At 37.5% G+C, this 15000-nt stretch overlaps 1 protein-coding gene across 1 annotated transcript; it reads right to left on the bottom strand.

Moving 5' to 3' along the window:
* Positions 1-3408: 3408 nt before the first annotated feature.
* Positions 3409-14004, bottom strand: LOC143413897 (stonustoxin subunit beta-like). The gene is made up of 2 exons (XM_076877240.1): positions 13902-14004; positions 3409-9957 (listed from the first exon to the last, which is right to left on the bottom strand). The coding sequence occupies exons 1-2, from the start codon at positions 14002-14004 to the stop codon at positions 9374-9376; spliced, it is 687 nt and encodes a 228-aa protein (XP_076733355.1). The 3' UTR covers positions 3409-9373.
* Positions 14005-15000: the final 996 nt, after the last annotated feature.

Raw genomic sequence — 15000 nt, forward strand, 5'->3', positions numbered from 1 at the left:
TATGAATAACCTGGAGATTTAATATATCATTACTGTAATTGTCGGGCTATAAGCCACTACTTTTTGCATAAGCTTTGAACCCTGCGGCTTTTAGTCAGGTGCGGCTTTTCTGTGGATTGTCCATGATTTTTGTCATATCGTAAGACGATTTATTTTGTTTGTTCCGCTGTTGTACGGCACTACGTTGCCTGGCGGAAGGGCATGTGATCAGACACACAGTATCGGGGTTCAAGAGTGGTATGTTGGTCACATGTCCATCCGCCAGGCAACATAGTGCTGTACAAGTAGCGTGAAAAACAAACTTCAAAGTAGCGCTACACGTTCAGCGGGAGTCGTGGATGATGAGCGGCGATAAACTTGCGAAAAGCAAGTTATGCTCAACTCCACCGGTGGAATCTGACAGCGTGGAAAAGTGTGAAAACATCCACGATCACCAACGGATTTGAAGGGCTGGACTGCTGCATGATGGAGAGGAGGACACCGCCACGGCCCTTCTGAGGGTGTTCGACACTAACAACGAGGATTTCTTTGGTTTTGAAAGTGACAACGAAGGAAAGAAGCTGAGAGTGGATGATGAAGCCATCCTGAGCCTGTTCGTATCTGACACTGGTGTGCTGTAGGTTATTGTTATGTACTACATTTGTTACTCATTTATGAAGCACAGTACATGTTTCGTACTTGTAATTACCGCTACTTGTACATATACCTAAAAAGTTATGCAAATATGTACCCATAACTTGTTTTTCAAAATATTAATAAAAGTGATGTGTCTCCAAACAGCCATCTCTTTCCTGACAATTCGCTTTGTGCATATTCTCTTACATATGATAAGTCAACATTGAAACACCTGCGGCTTTTAGTCAGGTGCGGCTAATATATGTACAAAACAGGATTTTCCCCTGATTTTAGCTTATGCGGCTAATATTCAGGTGCGCTTTGTAGTCCGGGAAATACAGTACTCAAAAACCAAGATTTAAAATAATATCTTACTGTTTTAAAAAAGAACCCATTTATGAATAAAAGACTGTAGTATTAGTTAAATCATTAGAAGCTGCTTATCTCATAGTATAAAGCCCTTACCAGGCCTTTGTGGCACTTTTATTTAAACTGTGTTGTTTACTTGTTGTTTATTGTAGACTGCACTATTTTGACACTTCATCATGCTGCTGCAACAATTTCCCTTGTGGGATCAATAAAGTACCTATCTATCTATCTATCTATCTATCTATCTATCTATCTATCTATCTATCTATCTATCTATCGTCTGTCTAAGGAGCTTGGAAAGGACCTTTTTTTTCCAAGCTGCCTCAACTACGATGACCTGGATGACTGCCAAACTTCACAGACGTCTATCTATACAGCTCGCTAAAGGCATGTGTTAGAACCAGTGATCTTATGTCCCAAAGAGGGGAACCAGACAGAGCTGTCCACTTTGACTTAGATATTAAAGCAACTGTAACTAGAAAAAGTTGCATTTCCAGTGAAAATGCAGTGTGAATGCTGTGTAGTGGAATCTGAAAACAGCAGAAGAAGGAGAACTATCTGCTGAAAACACTGTGTACAAGCTGAACTGTTTGCTGAAAACTGCTTTATTTGAAAGACTACACTGAAGAGTGTCAAGAAAGCAGGGAGAGTGCAAGGAGGGAAGATATGTAGTAAATGTCACATGTAGGATTTGAACCTTTGCCACCGGATCTCACAGCAGCTGCGCATCCCACTGCGCCAAAGCAGTTCTGGTCTCAAACAAAGATATGATGAGAGAAAAAATGTGCACTGTGCAGAAGAAGCTAAATTGTACTGAAAAGAGGTAAAAATTGCTGAATGTACAGCAAAAAAAAGAGATAAGGAACCTGAAAATTGTGCTGAAAAGAGGTTAAGAAGCTGAAGTTTGTGCTGAAAACAGCTGAAAAAGCTGGAATTTGTGCTGGAAAGTAGTGAAAAACTGAAAATTTTGCTAAGCAGTCAGCAGTCACTATCTCTGGGGGGCATCACAACTATTGTAGACCCCTTAAAATGTGGCTGATTAAAAAGCTTCCAATAAGTATTTTTTCTCCTTTTTTTTTGCTTTAGACAGAAAAAACGTAACAAAAAAATGTTTACTTGGTGAGCAGCAATGAGCTAAAAGCCCATAAATGTAAATCAGATGACCTTCACTGTAGACCATCAGACTATTGCCCTTAAATAGAAGGCAACTTTTACTTTTGCACTAAAGCATAAATACTAAATGTTCTTGGTTTCGTCATTTTGTTTATGAAAGAGACATTGGTAGTTTAGCTTGCATATGCAGCCTCATCTTCGCACTTTCTACATTTAAACAGATTCACACTGTTCAAGACAAACAGTCGCCTGCTGTATTCCAGTAATTCCACCCTGCTTCTCCGCATTGCTGTTGCTGCTTCCACAGTGTTTTGTAATGGGTGAATTACCAGCAGTGATTTGCTCTTTTACAGTTTTGTTAATCCTGAATAAAAGACTCCCTGACAGATTAGTGCGTGTGGGCTGTTTGTCATTCAAAGCCCTTTAACGAGAAAAGTCTTTCGGTCTCTGGAAATTACAGACAGCAGAGAAGAGGTTTAGTGTTTTTCTGCCTTCTAAGAAAAACTCAACTCAAGGCATGCACAGATGCAGAAAGAGAGTGGGAGATTATCTGTTTATTTTAGCTAATGTTCATATTTAATGGGGACACTCTAAACGGCAAAAACAGAGGTTGCATAATCACATCTACTTGTTTGAAATGTGCCTTTGTGAGGATCCTTCAGGCTATTTATTCTGAGCTAGGAGCACATGCTTTGTATCGTAGTGTGGGTATTCTACTCTTTTTGCTAGTCGCTATATAGACGTCTATAATTTAGATATCTATAAAGCATATATTTTCCAGATACACGTATGTGTTCATTTTTAAAAATATGGTATATTAACCAGATTTAAGATAAAAGCATCATGCAGATGCCGGTTCTTCCACATTCACCATGAGCATGAATATTATTTTCAAGCTTTCATTAAATTAGATGTTACAATGGAGCCAGAGTCTGCAAGCACAGTTACGGTGTGTGAGTTCATAGACAAATATGAAGCTAAACTGCCCAACAAAGGCAAAGTCCAGCAACTACACGAGTCAGGCTGAAGCTGAAATTTACTAAACTAGCTACTTTACCAAGAGATTTCTGTTTTTTTAATTCTCAATAATGAATGTATTTGGCTGCCAGGAGAACACATGGGACTGCATAAACAGCACACCACTAGGTTTTTCGTTATGAAATACATAAACAGTTAATGATAATGACAGATAATCGGTATCAGTAAAACTACAATTATCTTAATTCTTTTGGAATTGTAAAAGAAACTCACAAGACTGGAAATGTACAGATACTGTAGATGGTGTGGACCCTGAAAGATTCCATGAAAAAAACCTTCTTGGTGTGTTGATTGATGGTATAAGCTAGAAATCTCATATAAAATACATGCATTGTCATAATGCGGCTGTGTGCAGGTAAGATGAGGACCCAATCGCAAACTCACAGAGGCAGGATGGAACTCAAAATTCACAGCTTTATTGTTAGAGAGCAAAACTACACACTGGTACACAGAGAAACACACGGCCATGAATGAAGGAGAACGCGACACTGAACTGAGGGAGACATGGACATAAATACACAGAGGGTTAACGAGGGAAGTAGGAGCACACGGGGAACACAGGTGACACTGATAATCATAACGAGACACGGCATGAGTAAAACACTGATGGGAGACTGTCAAAGTAAAACAGGAAGTACACAGAGGTGCAGACAGGAGGAGAGAGAGAGAGCACAGACATAACGGGCTGGGGAAAACATGGAATAAAACACAAGGAGTGTAGACAAGGGCTCACAGATACACAGAGGGGCACACAGGGGTTAAAGTCACAAGGGGAAATCCAATAAGGAACATCTTAACAGAACAACCTAGGAACCAAGGCAAAAATAAAGAACAAAATACAAAACACACGAAAACTAAGAATGCTGGGTCAACATGACCCAGGATCATGACATGTATAACAAAGTTTCAAAAAGCATTTCATTATTTCAAGCAATTTACATTTGGGACCTCATATTACTCCACATTCTCTACTGACCACTAATTTCACCAAATTTGAATTACTGTTCAGAGGTTTCAAATGATGAATGGTTCACTGTCATCATTTACCATTTTGCAAGAAAGGGCCATGAGGATAATTCTAAATACTGGTCACAGAGATCACACAAAAGCCTGTTCTTGAAATCAAACATACTGAAATTTACTGATCTGGCTCATTTTCAAACCACACAAATTATGTTTAAAGCCAAAAACAACGTGCTCACTGACAATATTCTAAAACTGTTGATTTGAGGGGAGTTCAGTTTAAAACATCTGTGTCCATACAACAGTAAAATCCCAGTATCATGGCATGAAACTGTAGATGTGGCTAATGTGTATATACATGTAAATGTGTTGTCTCTTTAAATGTGTAACCGTGATTATTTTCATGTTGGATTGAAATAAAATATCTCCCTCTGCTGGTACTGCAGCTTACTGCAACTTTTGCAGCTCACGCTTAGCCTCATTGGGAAATGGACACTGTGGACCAGCGTGTCTATTATACGCTTTGCCATGATACTGGATTGGGAGTGAAGCTATGGAACAAACTTGGTGAGAAACTAGAGCAATGACTCTAGTTTTGCAATATACAGGGAACAAATATGGCTTTGACTGGGTGTTCTCACCCAGTATTTATCCTCTGTGTGATGTAGAAATCTCAATAATATATGATGAACTTGTCATTTTCCTTTTTTGTTATTGTATTATTTTAACATATTCAAAATAAAACCACATGATATCATAACACAAGGTATGCAGAAGAGTATCTTTAAACAAATAGCACATCAAACCTGGAAGCAGATGGGCTACAGCAGCATTAGATCACACTGGGTGCCATTCCTGTTAGCTAAGAACAGGAAACCAACCGATGGTGCAATTCATGCCAACTCACGCTATGAACTCATTAGAAATGAACAGCAGAAAATTGGAAAAATTGTGTGACGAGTCCTTTCAAAAGAGGCCAACATTCACCCCATTCAAACTGGAACTAGAAAAATTTGCATTTCCTGCGAAAATGCAGTGTGGATGCTTTAAAGCTGAAGCTGTATGCAGAAACTAGCTGAAAAAGCTGAAAAGTTGCAGAAATTGTAAAAACTTTGCAGAAGCAAATGGAATAACTTAGCAGAACTGCAATATCTTAGAGGAAACAAAATACTTGGCAGAAATACAATATCATAGCAGAACTTAGCAGAAATATTGTATTTTACCAGAAACATGATAACTTCTCAAAAATACAAGAATTTAGGAGAAATAGTATAAGATAACAGAAAGAATATATTTAGCCAAAAATACTTAAACATTACAGAAACACTATGATTTAGAAAAATAGTACAACAGAGCAGAAATATATTTACCAGAGACACTGTGATGAACTATGAATATTGTAATTTTAAATCAATACTATGTTTTAGCACAAATACTATAATTTGACAGAAATACTATGTTTCAGCACAAATACTCTGGTTTAGCACAAATATTATAAGATAGCAGAAATACAATTATATAGCAGAAATGCTATTTTTAGAAAGAAAAATATAATATAGTAGAAATAGTATGATTTAGCAGAAATATTACAATATAGCATAATAACAATGATTTAGAACACATACTATGATTGAGCAGAATAGTAATAACTTAAGTGAAAATACTGGAAAAGTAAGATGACAAGCTGAAAAAAAAAACGGAACATGGTTAAGTTCCCACAAAACTAATTGTTGTTCACCTGTGGAAAAAAAAATAAAGAAATAAAAATAAATTTAAAAAACAAGAAGGAACAGCTAACAGATACACACAAAATCAAATATGTATACACAAATGCACAGAGAGAGAGACACACACAGGGTCTATGCCAGTCAACGCGTCTGAATATATTATATTTCTTTCCAACAATGAGATGCTGCCCTAAAGAGGGTCTCTCTCTCTCTCTCATGCACACACACACACACACACACACACACACACACACACACACACACACACACACACACACACACACACACACACACACAGGGAGAGAGAAGCAGGTTTCAGTCAAGCAGCCTGGGAGCTGCTAAATTTGAATCCACAGAGGCTGTGTACTTTTTCCCGCCAAAACAGGTGCACACACGCAGCACAGAGACAGGATTTTTGTAGTCTATTTCTCATAGTGAGGATTCCCCTCAAACAGATGACCATAATTTCCTAACTGTATTGGCCAGAACGGTCATTCTTACAACGTTTTGTTTAGAAGAGATGGGGGAATCGTCAAGTGTTGAAAATTTATCATTAAAATATGAATTTTTAGAGATATATGACATCGATGACTTGTTGGCTTAGAAGCCACGAAGGCCCCAATATGCAAATTTGAATGCCTCAGCCCACATATATGATTGGCTGGCTGGGAAGCCGTCCAGGCCCTGATTTGTAAATTTGAATGTCTCATCTCATCCCTAAGATATGATTGGCTGGCTGGGAAGCCGCGCAGGCCCTGATATGTAAATTTGAATGCCTTAGTCCTCACAGAGGATTGGCTGCCTGGGGACCTGGCAGAAATATATAGAAATACTATGATTAGGCATAAATACTACATTTAGCAGAAATACTATATTAAGCACAAATCCTATAAAAAGCAGAAATACTGTACTATGATTTGGTAGAAAAACTATAATTAATCAGAAATACTATATTTAGCACAAATCTTATAAAATAGCAGAAATAGTATGATTTAGCGCAATAGTAATAACTTAAACAGAAAAATTGGAAAAGCAAAATGGACAGCTGAAAAAATGCTGAACATGTTGAGGGTCCCTCAAATATACTTGTTAAATGAAAAAAATCAGCAAAAAAATATATAACAGCCACACAATCACAAATATGTACACATAAGGAAACACACATGCACAGAGAGACACACACACAAGACCCAATTCAGTCAACCAGTCTAAATATATTGAATTTAAATCTTACAATGAGATCATCCCATAAAAAGGCTCTCTCTCTCTCTCTCTCTGACACACACACACACACACACACACGGAGAGAGAAGCAAGTTTCTAGCTCAGTCAAGCAGGCTGGGAGCTGCTGAATTTGAATCCACCAATCAGAGAGGCTGTGTACTTTTTCCCACCAAAACAGGTGCACGCAGCACAGAGAGACACAGGATTTTTGCAGTCTATTTCTCATAGTGACGACTCCCCTCAAACAAATGACCATAATTTCCTAACCGTAGGGGATAGAGCGGTCATTCTTACACCGTTTTGTTCAGAAGAGAGGGGGGAATCTTAAAGTGTTAACAATTTATCATTAAAATATGAATTATTAAAGATATTTGACTTGTAATGCACCATAACTGAGTAGAGCGAAGCAAAAATTGCCTTGACCTGCCCTCAAACAACGCTTTGTAACTCTAAATCTATTTGGAGCATCGATATCATTCTTTCACCGTAAGAGAAAGCAGGATTTGGTGAACAGTCATGGAAATTTTCAGGTCTCTGTGGAAATCCAACAAAAAGTTATGACGAGAGAAAAAAGTGGTTCATTTCCAGAGTTTGAAATCTGAAGAAATCTGAGCGAAGGACGAATTTCCTACCCTCAAACAAGTCTAACTCATTTCAGAACGGTAATAGGTGAGAAAGAAATTCTTGAATTGTGAGCGTCAGGAGTGTCTGAAGATATACTGGGACAAGCTTCATGTCTTAACTTTGTTTCGTTAAGGAGATATGACGATTCGAATATGCCTCTCATTACAGAAATCAAGCGGTGATTTTGAACAAACTCTCCATTGACTTTCTATGGAGAGTTTTCCGACTTTGTGTTGGTCTGAGGAGATTTGCAAAAATTCTATATGTCCCACAACAATGATGGGGACATTTCCTGAAAGCCAGCAAAAATACCTACGTTTTGATGTATAATTTGTGGAAGTTGAGTGAAAATTGAGCAAGTAGCAAGAAGTTGTTCGGACATGAAGAGAAGACTGCAAAACCTTCAGTGGCACACTGGAAGCCAAGAGCATAGCAACCACAACGACGCATGTATTTTGTGAAAAATCACAATTTTGCAACTGAAAACTTTAAGAGGCATAAAAGTAAAACGGTAAAAGATTTGAAAAAGCTGATTTATACCTGAATAGCCCAATAATTTGAGAACATTTTAAAGTTTGAATGGTTGCTCTATGTGAAAATATGAGGAAGTAGTTAAGTTTCAAAAACAAGCAAATTTTAGCAGAATTGCAGAAGTTTCCCATTCATTTCAAATTAAAGGAAAAAAAGCTTAATATTTTAAAAAGTATAATAGTGAAAAATACCAAAAGACATAGCTGTCATTAGCAGAAATAGCAGAATAGTTTAAAATTTGAACGGTGAAAATAGCACAAAAATTGTGGAAGTAGATCCACGGCGAAAAGTGTACGGAAACATCAAGAAGGAACTCAATAGTGTGGATGCTTCCACACAATAAAAAAAAAAGTTACACTTCCTCAGAATTTTATGTGTTTTCATCTTATCTTTAATAAATATTATGTTTAAATAGTTTGCGGATTGCTTTCTATGTTCATTTACATTTTATACAAGTACTTTTTGAAAACACCTCTACAAGTATACTGTTAAAAAAATATGAAAATATTAACATTTTTACAACATGGTAACAACATAACAAACACGTTTACAGCCTGGTTACAACAACTGTTTTGCTAATTCCCTCCTTTAATAAATGTATAAGGGGGTATCCAGTGCAGCCAGCAGTCAGTTTGTGCATGACAGATAAAAAGTGCTTATAAACATAGATTAAAGCGCTGCATGAATATTTGTGAGTGAATGTGGCTAATAGTGAAACTCACTTTGAATGCTCAGTTAGTGTAGAAAAATACTACAAGTACCAGTGCGTTCATTAAAAGTGTTACACAAGAAATCTTTAGACTCTGATATTACTAAGTAATAATTAGCAGGAATCTGTTTCTTTCCAGGACACGCTCACAACCAAACTCAGTAAGCCTATCTGTCTCGTCAAAATGGAAAACAATAAACAAATGCATTTTGTTGTTGAGTGACTAATCACCAGGTGGCAGCAGTTATAACTCTTACTGTCTTTATCCTTTGCTTTTAAGGACACAAGAACAACATTCAGTCACATGTGAGTTGAAAGACAGCTCAAACGTGAATCTGTGTAATGAAAAGATATACTTGATGTACATCTGGATTTGCTCTGTAGTACTGGGTCTGTAGCTGTGTGTGATCCTGACCAGTGTGACACAGTCAACAGTCTGAGTTTATTTAACAAAAGTGAATTATTTCTGCAAAGAACACAAACGTACCGAGGAAGCCAGTGATAAGTAAGACCAAGACCAGAGTCCAAACCCAGGATACAGAGGTTCATCAAACGTGGTGTTGAAGGTGTGGAGGTGGATCAGCTTGTCAGAGGAGACTCTGTAAAAAGACAGAATGCCAGCAGGACAGTCCACATACACTGCTACTCTGCCAGAGACAGAGGAAGAAGAGGAACAGGAAGAGATGGATGTTCCTTTTGTATCATGCCAGATAGAGTAACCACCATCGGTGAACAGACTCCAGGACTGAGGATTCCCTCCAAACCAACTGTCATTTCTTTCTCCTCTCCTGCTGATTCTCTTGTAACTCACTGATATATGCACACCTCCACTCCACTCAACCTCCCAGTAACAGCGGCCAGTCAGACCATCTCTGCACAGCAGCTGATGATTCTGGTCAAATCGGTCTGGATGATCAGGATATGACTGATTTTCTTTCACATATGTCACATTCCTGTTGTTGTCAGACAGTTTAAGGTTTCTGTTTACTGTATCTGTGTTGACTGTGAGCTCACAGAAATCTAATGAAGACAAAAGGACATAATCTGCTCATTATTACCTTTTCATGAAAACTAACGTTGGAGATCATCTTCATCCACAATGGGTGAAAAATTATTTAAGTGACAGGAAACAATTTGTGAAGCTGGGTGTCCATTCCTCATCATGCTTGGACATTGCTTGTGGTGTTCCACAAGGCTCTGTACTGGGTCCAAAATTATTTATTATTTATATAAATGATATTTGTAAGGCATCTGATATATTAAAATTAGTATTATTTGCAGATGACACAAATATTTTTTGTTCTGGGGGGAATCTAAAGGAGCTGCTGGATACAATTACTTCAGAAATGTGCAAAATTAAAAAATGGTTTAACAGGAACAAACTATCGCTAAATCGAAGTAAAACTAAAATTATCTTATTTGGGAATTCCCTTAGAAATGCACAAGTGCAGATTCATTTAGATGGTGTGGAAATTGAAAGAGTACTTGAACATAAGTTTCTTGGTGTGATTATAGATGATAAATTAAACTGGAAGTCTCATATAAATCATATACATAACAAAATTTCAAGAAGTGTCTCAATCTTGAGTAAAGTAAAACACATTCTGGACCACAAATCACTCCACATTCTCTATTGTTCCCTGACTGCACTGTATTTGCACTACTGTGCAGAGGTTTGGGGCAATACTTACAAATGTTCGCTATCATCAGTCTTTATATTACAAAAAAGGGCCATAAGGATAATCCATAAAACTGGTTACAGAGATCATACAAATCCACTATTCTTAAAATCAAAAATTCTAAAATTCACAGATCTGGTTCATTTTCTCACTGCACAAATTATATATAAAGCAATAAATAACCTGCTTCCTGACAATATTCTAAAAATGTTTTCTAAAAGGGAACGGGGATACAATTTGAGGGGGGAATTAAATTTAAAACATCCTCGTATCCGTACAACATTAAAAAGTTTTTGCATCTCTGTGTGTGGAGTGAAGCTGTGGAACAGACTAAGTAAAGATATGAAGCAATGTCCAAGCATGGCACAGTTTAAAAAGTGGTTTAAGGATATGGTTTTTACAGGGTACAGGGAAAAGGTAGAGATTTGATAGGGTGTTCTTGTCTAATATTTTCATGTGTGTGCGGGTGCACGGGTATGTTGGTATGGGTATATATATATATATATATATATATATATATATACATATATATATATATATATATATATATATATATATATTTGTAGGTTGTGTATCCTTGAGGTGTTAATGGGGTTATTGAAAATGTGCATATGTGCGTATGTGTATATAAGTATGTATGGATAGATAGAAGCATATATGTATATATATATATAAAAAAAAATTACACATAACATATAATGTATTTGCAAGGAGGTATTTCTGTAGTCTATTGATACTAGATAGTGGAAAAGGGGTGGGATTAAATAAGCTTATGCTTCTTCCTGCTCCTTTTTGAACATGAACGTTATTTGGAGTTGTGGTTGCTCGTTTTCCTTTTGTTTTGCTTTGTTCATTTGTCTCTTTTAATTCTATTTTGTTTTACTTTTTCAACATGTTCAAAATAAAGATTCAATCAATCAATCGAAGGGTCGTGGATAGTTAGAGATCCAAGTCATACCCAAGCCTAGACCTTCACACAAACATCAAGCTGGGGGGAAAGTCACATTATACCTCTTACTCGATTAAAGCTATCAAGCACTGCAGCAGCTTATTGACCTCAGCACTGAGAACATGCAGGTGAAAGTTTTCACTCAAATAAACTCTCAAATAACTTCATGTGTCTTGAACAGATCTGTTACATAACATAATGAAACGTCTGTCAATGGAGCTGATAATGTGATTCAGATCTTTTATTATTAAACGCTTTCTTGAATGATTCAAATATTATGTTACACCCGCAACAATAACACATTCACCCTCAGTTGTTTTCCTGAGAACATAATCAAACTGCTAATGTTTAACAGTAGGCTAATACCATTGCAACCGATCAGTGATCTACTCACTGGACTTTCAGACACAAAATCTATCAGTGTGCAGCTCTCTGGTGTCCCGAGCACTTCTGTATACAACAGCTGTCTTGCGCTGTATGTTAAACCTTTATAGGATGAAGCGAAGCAACACTTCTTCCTCTCTACATGCTTGCATGTTTCTCCACACCTTCGTTACATCACTGTGACCAGTTTGACAGGTTAGACTGTCTGAGCTGTGTTCAAAGAATCAGATATTATAATGAGAAATGACTTGTGCTTCTCAGAAACACTTATTAGTAAATATTATATCTCTACTTGGCTTTTGAATATTTGCTCTTGTATTTGCCCTTTATACATGAAAAAAATTGTGAAATACTTGTGCAGTAGTGGGACTGCGGGGGATAAATGTTGCTATCAGTGCAGTGTTCCAGAGCACGCGCAGTTACTATAGCAGAGCTGTAGAAGGTTCTTAACCCATCAGCTTTATCTACTCCTTTATGCAAGGAGCACTGCCAGCACTACAAAATTACCTGCCGCAGGCCTCAGGTGTGAATGTCTCTGTACAAACAAGCACAACCACCTCGGTGGTGGATCAGTGATGGTCTTTGGAAACATATGCAGGTGAGGCAATGGCATCCCGACTGTCATGATGTGTCAGGAGGATTAACAATCACACGTTCAACTACAATAACACTGGAAATGAATCATATTCATATAAGCTTTGAGACAAGACTGAGGATTAAGATGAAGCAGTGTGAAATGTTGGTGATGACAGAAATTTAATGGATTCATAGGTAACTGTCACCTGAACACATTATAAGCAAGTGATGGGGCTAGACAGCATGGCTGTTTTAATGATTTCTGCTAAGACAAGACAATAATTACAGGCTCCAACTTAACTGCTGTGAAATCCCCAAAAAGGTTAATGAAAAAGAAACTATGCAGGAAGGTGGAGCATCCCTGGATCAGAATCAGTCTGCAAGAAATCACACCACAGGTCATTTCAACATGAATGTCCCTTAAACTACAGCCTGGAGAAAGTCCCGCTGCATTTCCCTGATCGGATCTTATCTATTTTAGTTAATACAACACAGTTACACAGCTCACGGCTGAAACCAGTTCAGTTCAGATGAAGGTGAACCCAGTTTAATGAAGATGCCATAAAATACTAGTAACTGGAATTTTGATATTGAAAATGAAAATTATCTTAACATTTTCTCCACCTTTTTAATTTTTTGAGTGTACAGTTTTAAAGTATTCAGTAACTACAGTTAAATTTAAATGAAACAGATTGTTATCATTATTATTATTATTATTAATATTATTATTATTGGTCAGGGAAAGTATGACTGGACTACTAATCTCCATGGAAACAATACCTGTCTATCCATGGCACAGTTTTTTCTGCCATGCCAGTTTTTACCACAGAGCTAAAAGAGCTAAAGTCACTATTTCAACCATGCTTGCTGCGGGGGGGCAAAATGTACAAACAACAGAAAGTTTCATCCTCTGAAGCGCAGTTTAAACCCGAGTTTAACAGCATGCTGAAGCCTCGGTCACTCTCACAAACTCACTATACACCAGCCAAAGGTTACAACAAAGCACAGAGCGGGACACTGACACACAAAACGACGTGATCATTTAATGCGAGTCCATAAGAATATAGTTCATGGTGATGATGACGATGGTGATAACCGGACGGAGATATAAAATAAACACATATACACCGATAGCTGCGTATACATATGTGCTCTAAATAAATTAATAAACACATCATGTCCGAAATGAAGTAGAAAGAAGTACGAACATACTGTAACAATGGTTAAATGTTATTTTACAGTGACATGTTGGTTATCTCTGCACGCTGTTGTTATTTCTTTAAGATAAATGTTTGGTTGTGCTGCAGGAAATAGGGAGTTAATGTGTGCAGGGAGGGGAGGGGCGTTCTTGTTGTTGTTGTGTGACTGCGGGGCTGAAGTGAAGTGTTGTACGAGGGCACTCTCCCCGGAGTTAACGGCCCGTTTTCCTGTGTTGCCGAATAAACGGACAGACTGAGATCCAACCGTCTGGTTCTTGTGAACGTTACAATACTTATAATCCATAGCCTATACTCGACAACATCATCAAGCAAAAGCATCAGGAAACGTCAAACAGTGAAAGTAAACATGACCAATAATGATACAAACAGGCTGAGTGTGTGCCTGTTTTTGATGCGTGCTTCTGATGGTGCCCTCAGCTTATTTCCTCGATCTGTTACTCGAGGGTCAGTCCGCCCGCCGTGCATGGGTGAAGAATCTAAGATGAGCTTCTTGCCATGTTTAAACTTCTTCAGGAAGTTTAAACATGGCAGATAGACACGTCATCGTATTATTAACAGCGGTTCTCTTTTCCCAAGTCCTCATCAATTATTCTACACAAATTTCTTTGATGAAAGAAAAAGCCATCGGGAGAGGACACGTGAAGTCATTTTTGGACGAATTCCAGCCCGTAGCTGATGTGTCGAATAAACAGAAGTTCTGACTCCGTTACTTGAGCATAAGTTATTTGATTATAAGTAACTTGAACATAAGTTACTAGTGTAAGTAACCGAACCACTGCTGTTGTCAACGAGCAAAGCATTCAAATCTGCACCCATTACCTTCAAATTGAGGTTTCTCACGGAGAACATCATGTGCTCGGCTGTCATTCTCACAATGAAACTGAAACACACATAACAGTGAGGCGTTTGAGGAACGTCAGAAAAGGCCAGTAGCTCTTTAAAAGATAAAAGACAAATTTACAGGTTCACAGAAACTGTTTTCACTTTCTCAGAAATGCAGCAACTTATTTCTTGAAGTCTGACAGTATTATTCAATGCATGTCTATACTCAGTATTTCTAATATAAATATCACTATGAAAAGCAGTGATAGGTGTAACGTTACAGGATATATTAGTATTCTTTGAGCTGCAGCCTTAACAGAGAAATTGTTCAAGTTTCTATATAAAAATTAAGTTGCTTCCCACATGGACATGAAAGTGGTTTATTGTTTTTCTGTTTGGCATTTCTATATTTTATCATGTCCGCTAAATCATTTTGCCCTGTATCTGTTTGCCTTTA

Source organism: Maylandia zebra, linkage group LG2, assembly GCF_041146795.1.
Source record: "Maylandia zebra isolate NMK-2024a linkage group LG2, Mzebra_GT3a, whole genome shotgun sequence".
NCBI classification, from domain to species: Eukaryota; Metazoa; Chordata; class Actinopteri; order Cichliformes; family Cichlidae; genus Maylandia; species Maylandia zebra.

Excerpts from the sequence above, each read along its gene's own strand:
- LOC143413897 (XM_076877240.1), bottom strand. The coding sequence starts at position 14,004 with ATGGATTATAAGTATTGTAACGTTCACAAGAACCAGACGGTTGGATCT. Across the intron at positions 9,958-13,901 it reads GGCCGTTAACTCCGGGGAGA|ATTATGTCCTTTTGTCTTCA; the intron begins GTGCCCTCGTAC and ends AATAATGAGCAG.